This window comes from Malaclemys terrapin, chromosome 9 (genome assembly GCF_027887155.1).
Source record: "Malaclemys terrapin pileata isolate rMalTer1 chromosome 9, rMalTer1.hap1, whole genome shotgun sequence".
NCBI lineage: Eukaryota > Metazoa > Chordata > Testudines > Emydidae > Malaclemys > Malaclemys terrapin.
Window position 1 is genome coordinate 21921483 of NC_071513.1, and position 17450 is coordinate 21938932.

Below are 17450 nucleotides of genomic sequence, written 5' to 3' on the forward strand. Positions count from 1 at the left end.
CACTCTTCCAAGATCTCACTTTCGTAGCTTGTATCACTTTGAATAAGCCTGTTATAAGACAAGGCTCCTATGTTTCATCAAGGAGTATCAGATGTGAAACAAGCATGAAGGTATTTAAGAAGCCAACTTACAGAGTTCCTTCTACACAAGCATTCAGGTCTTGAGCAGTCCAGGCAAACAACGCATGTTACAACAAAGCTTAAACTTGTTCTTCATAATATTTTTAAAAACAATACTAGCTGCCTATTTAATTTTAAAAACAGCAAAAAATATCTACCCCCCTTTCCATTTCTTATAAGGAGTCTTGAAGTTTAAATCTCTTCAGTGTGATAGATATGCTTGCTTTGATCTGCTTAGCTCTTGGAAGTCCAGGGGCTCCGGGCTGCTGGCCCCATGGTGCCTGAGGTCCCTCGGGACAGCTCTGTCCGCCATTAGGGAATTTTTTCCCGAGAACCCCCTGTAACATTTCACAAACCCCCAGGGGTTCACGAACCCCAGTTTGGGAACCACTGCTCTAGATAAATGCCGTTTAAAACATTTTTTGTGTATGCGAATAATACCATGTATAGTCTAATATTTGCACATTGGCAGTGCACACTCAAAACCTTTGGGACCAAATATATTCCTTTTGTAGCTCCACTGAAATCAGCCGAGTTACATTAGGGATGAATTTGGACCACACCTTTTATTAAGCCTCCAGGTGGCATTCAAGTGTTGCTCATAACTATGAAGCACTAAAGGGTCTGGGAATCTGCCTCTCTCCCCTGGGACAGACTGACACAAATGAGATCAGCAAAGGTGCTCAACCTGGAGCTCACACAGTATAAATGGGAGAAAGCTATTGGCCGGGTATCTTCTGTGGGGTGGGAAGTGGGAGGGTGAGGCCTTGATTTCAGAGCTCACCACCTCACCCCTCACAATTTGCTAACCTTCGTGGTCCACTCCAAACCCTGTGTTTTACCCATTTTCTCCCAGGCTTTTGAGGAGAGTGTGGTCTGAGGTGGAGACAATTATGGTCAATCCTTAGTTCATGTTAATGACAATAATGAATGTAATACTGTGCTCTATGTAGTGCTTGCCATTGGTAGATCTCCAAGCACTTTACAAAGGAAGGTCAGTATCATTATCCTGATTTTACAGATGGGGAAATTAAGCCATAGAAAGGGGACATGACTTGCTCAAGGTCACTCAACAGGCCAATGGCAGAACCCGGTCTCTGGAGTCCCACTCCAGTGCTTTATGCCTTTTCCTATAATGGGCAAGGCACCTAGAGCACTGGATGGGTATCTATAGTTTTATTTATTTATTCATTTAGGACCATTTAGGGATCTGGGGCAAAAATCTGTCTGGGGATTGGTCCTACTTTGAGCAGGGGGTTGGACTAGATGACTTCCTGAGGTCCCTTCCAACTCTGATATTCTATGATTCTATATTTCTAAATACAATACTAAAGGACTGTAGCCCATTATTCCCTAACCAATAACAAGAACATCCACGGTTACATTACAGAAGATCGTTTTTAGAAATACAAAGGCTATAAACACTCATGCTTCAGGGCATCACCCACCAGCTAACTAGCAGGGGTCAAGAAAGGAACACCCCTGTAGGCAGGTTACTCCACCATTATCAGCAATGGAGTTAGTTGCATCTTTCTTTGACATGTCTGGTACTGGCCACTGTCAGAGACAGGATACTCAACCAGAGGGACCACTGGTCTGAGCCAGTGTGGTAATTTCCTACCTCCCTGTGGAGAGCTTTGATTTTTAAAAGCAATATAGAGTTATTCACTTCACTCAAAAGGCAACTGCCAGCTTAATCCCAGTAGATATATCTGCCATGCCTTGGGAGATGAAAACAGTTTGAGATCTTTTCTTTTTACTGGGTAAATGAAAAATAAATAAGCGATCACACGTTTTTACTTCTTTAGCACCTCCTCCTTTTCGAGGCCCATAAAGCATCTTACAGACATATTCGAATTAAGCTGCATAGCCCCCTGTGAGGAAGGTAAATATTACAACCTCTCTTTTACAAATAGAGAAACTGAGGCATGGAAAGACTAAGAGTTTAAGTCACATTTTCATTTCCTGCCCAATGCCCTGCTGCTCCTCCTCCTCTTCCCTTTGGATATACTGAGAGAGGAGAGTGCAGAGATGCTGTAACATATAAGCAGCTGGATACAAGTCCTTTTGTATGGAAGAAGAATTCAGATTCTCTTATTTACTCCTGTTTCACTCAATCCAGATTCCTCTTATTTGCTGTTTGTTCCCACTCCCCTAGTTCCATCTAACTGATGATGCTTCCCCCAGTTCTCAATGCTTACTGAACAAGAAAGAAACTGCCCCATCCTCTTTGAATACTCTTCTGTTCGCTGCATATGTCGGCATTACTCCCTCTGGGTCCAGAGGGACACTCTTAAGACTGCAGAGCCAATTAATACTGTATTCAAATCCTCTCCTATTTTACCATTCATATATACATCAACCACAGCCACAATGCTGGGGAAAAGAGTCTAAAATCAGCTTGCAGAGCCATAAGGCTCTGGCTAAAAGTAGATGTTGATTTCATTCTCCCATTCGTGTGTAGGCGGATGGGTGGGTGAGAGCATGTGAGAGATAGGGGGAGGGGTGCAATATTTATTTCAAGCCACATTTGTGTCTGATTTCTTGAGGCACAGCGATTTTAAAGAGAACGGAGCCAGGGAAGGGGGAAGAAAGATTCCTTGCAGGCGACACATAAAGCAAAGGAAGACCCATCATCCTCATCCTGAGATTTTGCTATTATTAATTATTATTATTATTATTTACTTTAAAAATATAACAAAACCAAAGGCTGGTGGAACCAGATTTTCAAATCAGACACAACTGTATATGACAAAAACATGGCCAGTTGGCAGAACTACACACATCAATGGTTAAATGATGCTAACAAATGCTGCCTGCAGAAGGCCTGCCTCCTAATGAATTGCAACAATGTTTTCTTCACTCCCAAAGATTATGTAACATGCACTTGCCTTGCCACTGCCTCATATTTCTCAAACCATATCGGGAAACGCACACACGCACTTACAGATATATACATACATGCACACACATACACGTGTGTGCGCGCGCATGTGAGAGAGGCAACCTAACAAACTGTTACACAAAACAGACCCTAGAGATTACTTAAACCATCACTGAAAGGCAGCCACTTCTGGGGTGAAACAGAGCAACTGTTTAACAATACACAGCAACACTACAAAACAGGAGGTGAACAACAACAACCATGCCCTACTGAAACTGGGGGATGGGAGGGGAGGGAAGAAGATAACAAGAACGCTGGAGCAAACACCCCTAACAACTCCTTGCGATACCTGCCATTAAAGTGGCTTTAATGACTAGCTGCAGTCCGATCCTGAGTTAAATGTCTCATCAGAAAAATGGAAGCTGAGCCAGTACAGTGCCCTGTACATCCCTGCTGGACTAATGGTGCAGTACTGACTCAGAGAGGAGAGCACCATGTGCTAGGTCATCGACACCACTTCCTGGAGCACTAAGGAGATCTTTTTTTGTGGGGGGGGGAGGGGAATCTTTAAAGTTGCCTTAAGACAAGGTGGGGTGGCTGCAGTTCCAATCAGCTTTTATTAACAACTGCAAAGGGCTCTCACGATTTGCACAGAAGAGGACTGTCTCCTCTTAACAGTCATTCCTAATCGTGCCTGTCACACATTTAGCCATACATAAAGACAACAAACTAGCTCCTTCCAGGGCTGCTCCTTTTCTCTCTTTTTTAAAATTTTTTTAATCCAACAGGAAAGACTTTCAAATGGCTCTGCAGAATCCCAGCTCTCCAGCAGATTGGTGCAATCTGGCACTGGACACTATGGGACTAGAGATTCATTTAGCCTTAACCAGAGGGGCCGAACATCCGTCCAGCTGTCGCCTAACCCGCCCTGGATTACAGCGGCCTCTCCCTGTTAATTACAGATGACTCTGTTCAAAACCTGAGACTTGATGCCCCTAGTTCACTGAGCCTGACACAGTCAGGAAGCTCCTGTCACTGAAAACAAGGCCCAGTGACAAGAGGCAAGCCCTTTTTCTCCAGCACAGGTGTGATGCCCAGCACATGGGGAAGGCTGATGTGTGGCCCATAACTCATTCCAGCACCTTCATTCCTTATAACTTCCTTCATCTTCCATCTCCTCTCGGCACTGGTGTATAATCAGGCAAGATTGTGGCTTTCAGCCACTGTCTGGGTTGGAAGGTTGGTGAGTAACAGCGCTGCCATGTGTGGCCCTGGAGGAGTTTTGGTTGATGCAGCCAGGATTCCTCCTGGGGCTCCAGGGCCAGCCAGAGGATTCAGGGGGCCTGGGGCAAAGCAGGGGAGCTGTGGCGCTTGTACTCACGTAGTGGCGGTCCAGGTCTTTGGCGGCATTTTGGCAGCGGGGGGGGCCCTTCAGTCGCTCCGGGTCTGCGGCAGCACTGAAGGACCCGCCGCCGAAATGCCACTGAAGACCCGGAGCGACTGAAGGGCCCCCCACCGCCGAAGACCTGGACTGCCGCCAGGCCAGGGCTTGCCCCACTTGCCCCCCTCCCCTCCGGGCAGCCCTGTGGGGCTCTAGAGGAACAGTGGGTGGAGTGGCAGTGCTAGGGTGACCAGATAGCAAGTGTGAAAAATCGGGATAGAGAGTGGGGGGTAATAGGCACCCATGTAAGAAAAAGCCCCAAATATCGGGACTGTCCCTATAAAATCAGGACATCTGGTCACCCTAGGCAGTGCCTGCCTGCATTTGGAAGGATGCTGGGAGTGCACACTCCTCCCTTCACAGGCCAAGTCCACTCGTCAGTGCAGAGAGGAGCAGTGCCCAGGCTCCATCCTCACACCACACCACCTTCCATTTCCCCCCTCAGTGGCAACAATCTCTGCTCCCCACTGTGGCTGGTCCTACCGAGGGACAAAATGAGGGAAAGCTACTTGTCCTACTCTTCCCTATATATATATACACACACACACACACACACACACCCCTAGTATATGGTTAACACAGGTATTTCTCTCTCTCTCTCTCTCTCTCTCTTTCACACACACACACACACACACACAAAACTGTGGTAACAAATTTTAATTTCAATGCACATTTCTAGATCAGATTGGTGTAAACATTCCTGTTACCCTTAAAAAGAAACTGATGTTTCCCAAAGCTTTCAAACACATTCCTTTCAGATCCAGAAAGCGTTCTAACAGTGTGTGCTTTTTAAACAAAATTTTGATGGAAGCTTAAAAAAATCAAAGTACCCGCATTATTCCTGGGCCCAGGAATGCATATTAAAAACAATCACCAAAGCTTAATCACACTTTTGCAAGCTCACAATAAAAGTGACTGCACCTCAGCTAGGCAAGGAAAGAGAACAGCACATAAACTAATCAGTAGCTTATCAAATTACAGAGAATGAATTTTAGATCGCAAGCATTACCTAAATATACATTTAGTGTCAGAATAGAAATTACAGTACACAACCCTTGTATAAATCTTGCCAGACAAACAGAATTACCGTAACTAAAACAGAAGGGAACAGTGCCATCAAAATTAACATAGGAAATCTGGTCGATAGGAATTCTTTGAAAAATCCTCTAAGGATACAAGCAAATCTTCATTCTGCTTTCCCAGTTGGTTCATTTTAGATGTCAAAAACTTTTTCTGCAACTATTCCCAGCAAAATAACTCGACAGTTTAGCAGAATAAAGACTAAGCCCTATGTTGCTGTTGTTTCAAATGTGTATTTATTTATTCTGGGCAGGAGGTTGTTTTGTCCCCCCCCCTTTTTTTTTTAATTACTAGAGACATCTCCCAGGAAATTAGGATTTATGTTCCTTAAAAAAAAAAATTATTTCTTCTGCTGATTCCACTCCTAAAGTCTTCTGTTTGTGACGTTGCAATCACTTTTACAGCAACCAGTTACAATGTTGCAAACAGAGGATTATGGATTCAGAAATTTGCCCCTGGAGAAAGTTCACCCCTTAGTAACAGAGACCTGCTTTCAGGAAATGTCCCAAGTATTTGAAACAAGGTGGAAATTGGGAAGAAAATATAAATCAACAAACTTTTACTTAAATAATATGATTCTCCAGGTTTGCTACTGGGTATTTAAAAGATCCTTTGATACCCCCCTGAATAAGTATCACATTGTAAACTCAATGACAATTATCCTCATCATTATGTGTAAGACATCTCTTTATAAAGGCCAACTTATGGGGCTGCCACAAGTATAATGAAAACGAGGGTAACGGATACTGGCTGTACTTACAAGCAGAAAATAAACTATTTTTTTTCTTTTATGCAGTGCATTTCACTAGAAGAGATTAACAAACTCTGTACAATGAATCACTTCACCCACTGCAAAAATGCAGCTCTCTCTGGGGAAGATTGTGGCAGCTGCTCAACAGTGCACAGCAACAATACATGACAGCTTAGCACAAGACGTGAAGAATACCAGAGCACATTGAAATTTGAAGGGGAAACTGATGCAGGCAAAATACAAACTAACATTTGCTCAGCACATACTTATTCTCATGAAAGTGCAATGAGCCAGCTAATGACTCGAAATTACCAGGAGCCTAAGTTTATATATGGAATGCCAGAAAAATAGAAAAAACAAGCAGCACACCATTCCCTGAGGTAGCTGGGGCACTGCTTCAGTACTGACTCAGAAAGAAGAGTGCCACCTACTGACGCAGGGCAGCAGGGCTACAAAAGCAGTTGCCCCTTTAGCCAATCGGACCAGAAAGTAGAGGAAATGGGCTGGAAATACATTCCCATATTTTAGTTAGCCAGGGGCTTCAACTCAGAACAGACAGACAATCACAGGCAGCGAATTGAGTAATATCGACTCAGATGTCTCTGTTCAGGCTAAGGACGGACAAGCCTCTTAGCCACCATTTTCCATTGTCCGAAACTGGCATGGGCAATATACTTAATTTTTTCATGCATTAATGGTTCCTGGATTCTATCAGAAGGAGAAGTGGAAATCTCAAAATAGCGGTGAGAAAGATACTCCTTACCAAACTGAAAATAGGCAATCCTGGAAATCTCAAAATCTAGCCTGTTCTCATGATATTTCCAGATAACAATATTCAGATAAAATTAATATAAGCTTCAAAGAGGCATTCACACTTTTGCATGATTACCTGAAGTGCACCTCTCACACTCAGGAGGCAGTGCAGACTATTGGATAAGGCACTTGACTGGGAATCAGGAGGCCTTGATTCTATTCCTAACTCTGCCATTAACTCATCTTGTGACCTCTCTGTGTCTTGGTTTCCCCATCTTTATAATGGGGATAAAGATAGCTAAAAGACCTTATGCAGTACTTTAGGATACAGTACGGATAAATCATGCTAAGTATTGCCATCACAAATCCACGTCTCTTTCTTTAACTGCCTTTGAAACACAGCTCCTTCAGTTCCTCAGGCTTCTCTTTAATTTTGGTTATCCTCTATTGACAAAGCCTCCTGACCCTAAAGACACACTCATCAATGGGAATTCTCTGGAGGACTTTCTGCCACAAGTTTCCTCTTCCCAGTGGAAGGTCCTGACAACATAGAATGCAATATTCTAAAAGTGCTTTTCCAACTGGAAAAGCAGGCTGCATGATGCTTTGAAGGCAACGATCACAGAAAGGGTTACAGAGAGCCCAACAGTCTGAGTGTTCTCTAGAATTAAAAATAAAGTCTTTTTTCTCTAAGGGAAAAGCTCATAGCCACATTAAAAAGAAGATCCTTCATGGTTTCTTCAGCAGCTCTTCCTCCAGGAGCATCTATTTTTAGTTGGAAGTATAAATCACTACAGCTCACAGGCCAAAACAGGATTCCCTTAAAACAAAATGCTAAATCCAACTGCGTATGGTATGGGCAGACGCCCATTAGCCGACTAATGCCACACACAGCTCAGCCAATTGAATAGAATAATAATACATTACATTCAAATGACATATTAGGATATGAGAAAACATTAATTGTTGTTCCTCTCTATAGTCCACTGACATAGCATTATCCCAATTTTACAGCCCGGGAGACCAAGGCTCAAAGAGGTGAAGTGACTTGGCCAAGGCCACTCAGAAAGTCAGTGGCAGCGTTGGGAATGGCTACCTGGACACCTGTCCTCCAGTCACCAGCTGTAACCCCAAGACAAACACATCCTCTCCGCAGCAGCACAGTTATTATTATTGATAATAATTAGATAGTTCCCCTTAATCTTCCTAACTTTGTACAGTTAGGAATATCTTAAACGAAAGAGAGCAAACGACACAATTTATAAAGTAGCCTGGATAACATCCCAGTAGATGAGATACACAATGAATACAATTACTATACTCGGTTCAGAAAGATATACATTGTGAATACAAAATACAGACAACCCCTCCTCCTCTACCCAGATGCATTACTAACAATATATAGCATATACAAATACAGTAAAGTCATAGGTACATAGATGCATACATGCAAGCAGGCAAGCACTGTATACAGAGAATTAAGAACTATATCTCCAATCACAACCAGCATTCATTAAATAAAAATAAAAGAACAACAATACAATGAAATGAACAGTAAAGAAGAGATGGATTCTGTTAATTTAACAAATTAAAAAAAAAAACTTACATGGATTTTTGGCAATTTTCCTTCAGACATTATACACAGCAGTTGGGCTGTGTACTGAATACCTGATCCAAAAAGAAATATAACCACATTATGCAAACAGATGGGGGCAGGAGTCAGGTGAACATGCAGCTCTTAACAACATTCATCTATGGGATGAGAAAGCACCTCTGCGTTCCCACAAAAGGACTGGAATCTACTCAGCTCTTCATTCACTATAAAGCATAAGCAAATGCTGTACTGCTGCCATCCCAGGGTAAAATCCAAATGGCAGGACAGAAAAGAACAATCACGTCAGAGACCTCTGAGCTGTCCCGTCCCCTTTTACTTGTCATGTGAGATTTAAAATGGATGGGGGGGGGGGAGGAATATCAAGAGGGGTGGCAAAAGCTTTTTTTTAATCCCTTTTGTTAGCCTTAAAGAATCAGAATTAAAACCACATTGAAGAATGGAAAGAATACTAGGTTTAGTACTGATAATGGTGACATATGCGCTTTTTCTGAAGCATCGGAAAGGAAAAATATGCACCTGTGTTTCCCCTTATCTAGAAAGGTGCCTGGATCTTTAAGAAGGTGGATTTCAGCTTAGGAAGAATGGACTTTTTATGTACTGTGTGATACAGGGGTTGCTATGATACAGTCAGAGGCATTTTCTTGAAATAACATTGAATCCTGCTGAAGCCGACAAACAGTGAGTTAGGTCTCCAGTCACCCCAGCTGTAACATATACATGTAGTAGTCAATGGAAAGCTTTGATGGGATTAATAAGGGGGTAATTTTTATGGCCAGCATATTACAGAAGGGATGTTCTCTCTCTCTCTTTTATTTTTAATTAAAAGGTAACTTCCCCCTCTCACCCTATTTCTGGCTTGAGCTTTCCCAAAAAAGTGAAGCATACCCTACTTGTATCCAGAGAAAAGAGAGACTTAAAGGGCCAAACTTACAAAACCGGCCTCTGGACCCTTACTCTGCAAACACTTATACATGTAAGTAACTTGAATAGACCCATTGAGTTCCTGTATGTAAGCTACTCATATGCATATGTGTTTGTATGACCAGGCCCTAAAATTGCAAGTGCAATCATTTGAGAGTGAAGGTAATAAAACATGGACATCTAGCCATGTTGTCACCCCAAACAACACCACTTCACTATTATAAGCAGTCATGGCTTGGACTATGAATGTGGAATATTGTGATATTTCTTTCTTTTAAATAAAGACAACTAGCTAATTGCTCCTGAGAATCAGGCAGTTAGATGGCTGAATGTTATATTTTTTAAATGCGGAATTGCAGTTGCAACATCACCAAGACGTGATTGTAGAGGCCAGGTTGAGGGCCATTTGAAAGAGTGGCCTTTAATTAACAGGTTGGGGAAAAAATAGACTCATTTCTAATGCCCTTCTCCTCCCTTCCCATCCAAAAGTCTATGAGAAACCCCTATCTATACAATAAGAACAACATTGTTTAAATGACACACAAACTTTTCTACTCCCAAACTTTCATTTTCACATTGTTACATATAAATCTGCCTTCTTTGATTCCATTAGCCTCCAGGTAAATAAAATACAAGATTTAAATTGAAATTATTTTCCAATTTCCAGGTTTCAGATTTATTTATTTTTAAATAAAATGAAATTAAAAGAACAATACCCAGTGATCACTCTACAATTCTTAGAGTTGAGTGTAGCATTTGGCACCCCTCATTCCACACTTGCACCCCCATTTTAATTCCTTAGCAACACAAAATACAAAACCGCACCAATAATGGAATCAAAATTATAGCATACAAGCTAACACACTCAAACACAGACCTTTCACATACTAGCATGCTCACACATACTCTAACATAGGCTGTCATATACACACACATTTCCAGAATGCAAAATGTCAGGCAGAATCTCTGCATTAAGGAATGTGAGTGTGCTAGACAGAAATACACATTAGTTACCAAGCATTCCTTGTAGAAATCTTATTTAAAGGGAAACCTTCATGCCAAAATCTAGCCTTAAAAAAAAAAAAATCAGACAGTTAAGACCAGTTTTCGCTCTTTCTGCTTCTTTCCCCGATTTTTGTTTTTTGTGTTTTCTCCCCTACCTACTCCTCTAAATAACTATGCCATTCAAAATTATTAAATCAAATCATTTTGGGGGGTTGTTTGATTGTTAGTTTTCTGAGGGGAAAAATCCCAGGCAAAGAATTCCCATTTCATGGTCAACTATGTTCATTCAATCTGGTTCCAAGAGGTTTTCCAACCCATGCATATATTGACATCAGATGGCTAAGACAGAAAACAAGGCAAATTCTACTTGTTAAGCCATCCAAACCATCATCATGATGATTTTTTAGAAGAAGACCCACTCAGTCTTCTGTAAAGTGAAGCAATCACCTGTTCCATGGGTAGCTACAAGTGAGTAAAAGGAAAAACAGCCAGCAGGCACTGGAGTTGTTGCTATGGGCTTATATCACAATTTATGGAGGTATTATAGATAGAGAAAATATGTATTAAAACTGGCTATATTGATTAAACATTTCTTGCTGGTTTATGTGGCTGAATGCTACAATATTTGACGCTAGTGATTTTTTTTTCTTCTCTGTATTTGCAGTTAAAGCCAGGTTTGAAAGTGTCAGATTTGCAGCATTTGTTTTAATATCAAAATCTGACACTTTACTATAACTATACACTTAACTATACATAAAACTGTGCTTAAGTTGTAACTGACACATTCATCTGGATATATATGTGTATACAGTATATGTCTATATACGTCTATATCTATGGCTTTGTGGATATGTATTATTTCAGCTAACGGAGTACATAGGAAAAATAATGTAGACAGATGGAGCTAGTTCGAACTGCCTGTATTATCACAGAAATACACTCACAGTTAATATTCTCATGAGACGCAAACATTCCCAAAACAGGCTGTGATTATTTTTAATTTTTATTTGTTTATTTTAGCAAGTCTGGATCTTTTCTTGTAGCAGAAATAATAAATAAAGAGTGGACAAGATTTCAAACAGAAACACGGCTTCTGTGTATGATATTTGCATGGAGAAGATATTACTCTTCCCAGCACATTTCGTATTCCTACTAAACTTTGTTCATTGAAACCCACCTCCAAAACCACCCTGTGACCCAGCTTGCAAACAATTTCATTTTGCTCTGGACATCTCTTAACAAAAGGACCTCGAACTAGTGGTCACTTTCTCATTGAGCCTATAATATGTAACTTAGCACTTCGTTTTCAAGAAAATCAATGTAAATGAAGTCACCAAAAACTGCCCATATTGGAATCCTGTTATCCCCGAGATGGGCAAAGATTTTTCATTTGTACATTAAAAAAAAAAAAAAAGGGAGCCTAACTAATATTTTTAGAAAAAAGTCAAAACAAGACCCAAAACCCCTGCATCTGTTGCTTTAACAGAGGAAAACAAAGCATGCATTACTTTTCATCTCTGATCTCTTCCCACTCTGCAAAGATATGAAACACACATAAATAGAAAAAAAGCCCAGCTGGTTATGTTTCATTCTCTGCTATATGTCTAAAGAAAAGAGCTATGCTAAACTGGTGGGAACATAGAATTTGGAGGCTTCTGGACTGAACATTGAGTATTCGAGTCACACTGTCAAGGCAACAGAAATCAATCGATCAATCAAATTTCTTCCCCTTTTTGTGGCTGAATGTTATTTTAGCAAAGATTTAATAACATTAATTTCTCAGCTAGGATTTCTCTCCACCTTTTAAAAACGGCTAGTGCTCTAGATTCAATTAAATACACACCGTCTCTCACCTGGCACCTACACAGTTACTCTCGGAGACACTAGACATTAATCGCTTGCAAGAAATGTCGACCAAAAAATCCCTATTCTGTTCTTAACGGGAGTCCATATTTTTTAAAGGAATAAAAACAACACACCTAATGCTTATTCTTTTAACAATTTTTTTTACTCTGTTTCTATCTCGGTATGTACAACTGTAACTAGCTATCTGTAACCAAGAGATATAGGAATGGATTATGATTATTTATCACATTTAAAACCCAGGCAATAAGCAGCTACACTTACAGGCATACTTAAAAGACAAGACATGACAAAAGATTTACGGAGAGATAATATACCAACGTCATACATATCACAGCGAGGCCATGTTGAAGCTCAGTGCGTTTTCCCCCCTCAGTAAGAAATCTCTCTCTCTTTCTCTCTCTCTCTCTCTCTCCTTTCTCTCTCTCTCTCTCTCTCTCGCTCTTGCTCTCTTGTTGAATTGCTAGTGGCAGGAGCCCCCAACAGCTCAGGAGAAAAAATCCATTTAACGAGTGCCCAGGAAGAACATGAGTATGACATTCACAAGCAATAGCACTACGATCACTGCAAAAACGACCACCGTTTGAACATCCAAGGTCATGGTGCAATGCAGAACACTGTAGTGTTCAAGATGTGGGGCTGGTAGATTTGGAGATGTCAACCTCTGCTCTGTAAGACTGTCCATACATCCACCATGCTAGAATAAAGGAGAAAACTGTTCCTGGTTTGGTTTGTTGGTTGGTATTTGGTTTTGGTCTGCTTTTTGTTTGTTTGTTTATCCCCCTATCTGCTGCCTCTAGCTCATTCTGGAGCCTGCTAAGTGAAGCATCATCACAATCAGTGATCACTTCAGACGCAAAATCCTTCCTTTAAAAAAACCAAAAACGCAAATGCTGGCTGCAAGGTTCTCTCTCTTTCTCTTGCCCCCTCTCTCTCTCTCTCCTTCTCTTTCTTGCTGGCTGGCTTGCTTTTTAATTCGTCAAGCCAGTGCAGATAAGCAGCCTGTGTGAGTGTGACAGCTCTGCAAGCTGCTGCTGCTGCATCTCTCAATGCGAGGCGGGCCCTTTCGCATACTAATCAGCTCCAGTGACCAGGCAGTGAAGGGAACTTGGCTGTCAGTCAAATGCAAAGGAAAAGCTGGAACCATAAATGAGTCTTCCATTTAGTATGGCAGTGAGGAGCAGGATGGTTTCTTCTGCTTTTAAAGCAGTTCAGAAAATACATCACTTTATGTAACAGAGCGTGTGGTCTAGTGGTTAGAGCACAGGCCGGTTCCTCAGGTGACCTGCGTTCTAGTCCACTGGCTTCTTGTGTAACTTGATCAAGGCACTATGTATATTGTGGATTTAATCTTTGGATGAACGATGTTATTTCTAGAAGGCTGTTCAGTTTAGGGATGGATAAGAAGGCAAGAGCATCACACCGTCACAGAGTTTAAGGCCAGAAGGAACCACAGGTTCATTTCGTCTGACTTCCTGTATCTCACAGGCCACCAGCACCATCCAGCCACCTGCACACCAAACCCAACAACTGAAATGAGACCAAAGCATTACAGCCCACAGGAGACTAGACTATTATGTGCCACAGGCAGAGAAGCTGAGCTCTTATTATGCCTCTTGTCAGAAGGAGCAACCCACACCCAATCATTTGGAACCTCAGTGTGGGTCTGAAAAACAGACAGTATGTTTTGAAGAGTAAGGGACTATCTCTTCTTCTCAGTTCTGCACAGCACCATGTACGCTATCAAATTATAAATACCTTATGGCACAATCTCTTTGTCCTTGGTACTGCACGTACTGCATTGCTAACAGATTTCTCCGCACAGAGAACTAAATTATACCTTAATCCCATGGACACAGATGTACAGAAGAATGGAGTAAAGGGAAAAGGGGTTGTAGTAATTGTATTTATGCTACAACCATCCAGAAAGTTCATTCCTACACTAAGAAAACAAAAACACAAAACAACCCTCTCTTTCCCCCATCTCCAGGTCATGTAGGTCCTTAAAAGATAAATATACAATACTTTGTTTCCCAGTTCCTGTCCCCTCTCTACACTCAGTGAATTCTGAAAAGCAAATGATTGATGGCAGTAAGGGTAAGACGAATGTAGAAACCTGCCAATGCACATGCCTTACATGCTGAAATGTGAAAATCAGGGCTGATCTTCGATGCATTCCAGGAAATCTGCTCTTGAGAATTTACTCAGGAAATTTATGCATGGAGACCAGGATGACGGGCAACAAATGAGTGTCGTTTTCATTGAAATTAAAAACTGCCAAGATTTCAGAAAGATGCTAGGCTCTTTAATTTAAGTGGATGTGGCCCAAGCCTCCTTGAGCCATCTTCTCTCATCACAAGATCTAAGTTGGCATGTTACCTCTGTTGCCGTGGACGCGGAGGAGATATCCAGGGTCTGAACTCAGGACCTCTAGATCTAAAAAGCATAAGCATGGCCGCCCGCAGCTCCCAATAGCCGCGGTTCACCATTCCTGGCCAATGGGAACTGCGAGAAGCGGCGGCCAGCAAGTCCCTGCGGCCCGCACTGCTTCCCGCAGCTCTCATTGGCCGGGAACAGCGAACCGCGGCCATTGGGAGCTGCGGGCGGCCGTGCCTGTGGACAATCAATATAAACAAACTGTCTCGTGGCCCGTCAGTGAATTACCCTGACAGGCCTTGTGCAGCCCGCAGGCCACAAGTTGCCCACCACTGTGCTGAATCTTTAGCTCACAGAATAGGTACAGCCCAGATAGTAACTGTGCAAGCTCGCCCCACGCTCTCAGCCCATCCTGGCAAGGAAGGAGTATTTCTGGGGTGGGAGAGGAGTCCAAGCTCCATGGCTCATTCACACTATGGCTTCTGCTGAGGCTGCTAATGGTTTCTGTGATGTGGACATCTGTTTACTGGGAACTAGACTGAGACTACAAAATATTTACCATTTTCTGACTAGGTCTAGAGTAAGTGTAGGCTGTGCTGTGTTGTGTTGATGTGTGTCAGGAGTAAGTGTAGGCTTGTGTTATGTGTGATGTAAGATGGAGGACAGGGCTGGGGCGGTACAGCCATGCCAGAGGAGCTACACATTCTGCTTCTTTCGCCGCTGCGGTTCCTGGGAGAGCCATGGCGAAAGGAGAATGCGGGGCTCCCGGCAACAGCTCCTTTGATGTAGCTGTACCACCCCCAGCCCTGCCCTCAGCCCTGTCCTCTGGCGTGGAGTTGCTGGCATGGGGCCGCTAGGCAGCCCCACGTTCTGCTCCTCCTGTGTCTTTCCAGTACGGAGTACCAGCTATAACTATCTTACAGGTACGGCGTACCAGACCATACTGCTGTACTTGCACCACTGAGAGGAACCCTAACTTACAGCTGGTCTCCGTCTCTAAAACGGGCCAAACCAAAATCCCAGACCCAAATGCCCTTGGACTCTGGGGGAGTTTGGATTTGGAACCTAACCTTGTGGCTCACGCTCATCCCTACTTCCTACAAACAGAATCACCAGGGGCTTGTGTTGTATGCTAACCTCACAAACATGGCATCAAGTAATTGCCACCATGTGACTCAACACATCGATGCTCAGCAGAATATTTGGCAGGAGACTTGAAAGGGTACAAATGTGCAGGAGCATGGACAAGAGAAGAGATTCAAGTGTGTCATTCTTTGTGCTGAACACCAGACTCTAAATCTGAACTCCTCGTGGGCCATCCACTCCATAACCTTAGTGTATACACACAGGGACAGCATGCACGTACACTCGCATTACAGGAGCTTTCACAACCACAATTTACAATGAGGGTTCAAGGATGACATGTTTCTTATCAGAAGGCAGGAGCCAGTTCTGAAGGCATAACACAGACGATGCTAATCAGAACTGGTTCAAGTAGCTGCCACTAAGAAATTTCACTTTTTTTAAATGTACTGGACTTGAATACAGAGAAAATTGGAGAGGCCACTGAAAACAGACCAACTGTAATCTTGTTAATTTTGAGACTTACGTCACTAAAGAAGCAGCACCATAGACTCATGCCACACATCTGCATTTGTAATAAACTGGCTTAAGGCATGTGATCATGTCTCCCACTAGGGGATAACCCCAGTGATTCTAATGGACTTACTCACAACTAAAGGAGACACTCCTTTAGCTCAAGCAGTAATGACTTATGCTTTAAATAGTTCAATTCTCATTGAAATCTCTGCTGTCTCCGCATTCACTAATAGAGAGAGGAAGGATGGCCCAGTAGTTAGGGCTTGGCACTCTGGAGACCTGGGTTAAAGTCCCTGTTCTGCCACAGACTTCCTATGTGAAGCTGGGCAAGTCTCTTTGTGCCTCAGTTCCCCCATCTGTAAAATAGGGATAATAGTGTCTCACTAAGATTGTGAGGTGCTCAGATTTTATGGTGCGGGGACCATATAAGAACCCGAGATAGGTAGATAGAGCATGACTGTGTTTTTAGTACAGTTACATGGTTTTCACAAGGAATTCCCAATCCACATCATGTTCTTTTGGCATAAAACAGCCAAGGAAACAGCCATTGTGTACAACCCAGAACATGGGCTAACTACTTATGCTAAACTATCTATGCCCCATTGTATTTAGCTGTGACACTCAGAGTACCTTTCCCAAACTTAAGAGCTCTGTGTAACTCAAAAGCTTGTCTCTCCCACCACCAGCAGTTGGTCCAGTAAAAGATATTTCCTCACCCACCTTGTGTCTCTATTGTGTACAACAGTAAGAAGTCAGTAAATTTCACATCCAGCCCCATGCTGATAGCAGCCTCTTACAGGAGACATGTTTTTAACAAACTAAGAATAAGGATAGTGACACTTCCCAATTTGATTTTTTTTTAAATCTTGTTTGTAAGTTACTAGTAATGACAACGTTGTGCTTTTCAGACACAACAAGCTATGTTAAAATGACAGCTCTAAGAAACACTGTTCCAAATGGATCAGGGCCTGGTTTATGAATATTGGGTAGAAATCAAATAGTAAGAGCTTCCAGTCCAGTCACTTATTGTTTGGTCAGTAATA

The 17450-nt window shown here is 42.3% G+C and overlaps 1 protein-coding gene across 7 annotated transcripts in view; it reads right to left on the reverse strand.

The window, feature by feature from the left end:
- Positions 1–17450, reverse strand: part of ARHGEF9 (Cdc42 guanine nucleotide exchange factor 9) — a 307995-nt gene that overhangs the window by 144940 nt on the left and 145605 nt on the right. The window contains exons 1-2 of one of the 7 annotated variants that reach the window (XM_054039991.1): positions 12761–12834; positions 8635–8696 (exon numbers count right to left, since the gene is read on the reverse strand). The exons of 5 other annotated variants lie outside the window; for them this stretch is intronic. In XM_054039991.1, coding sequence (XP_053895966.1) covers positions 8635–8664 — 30 coding nt within the window. In that variant the 5' untranslated portion in view covers positions 8665–8696; positions 12761–12834. Of the gene's footprint in view, positions 1–8634; positions 8697–12760; positions 12852–17450 lie in introns of those variants that run through there. One more of the 7 variants, XM_054039992.1, reaches the window with a different exon arrangement.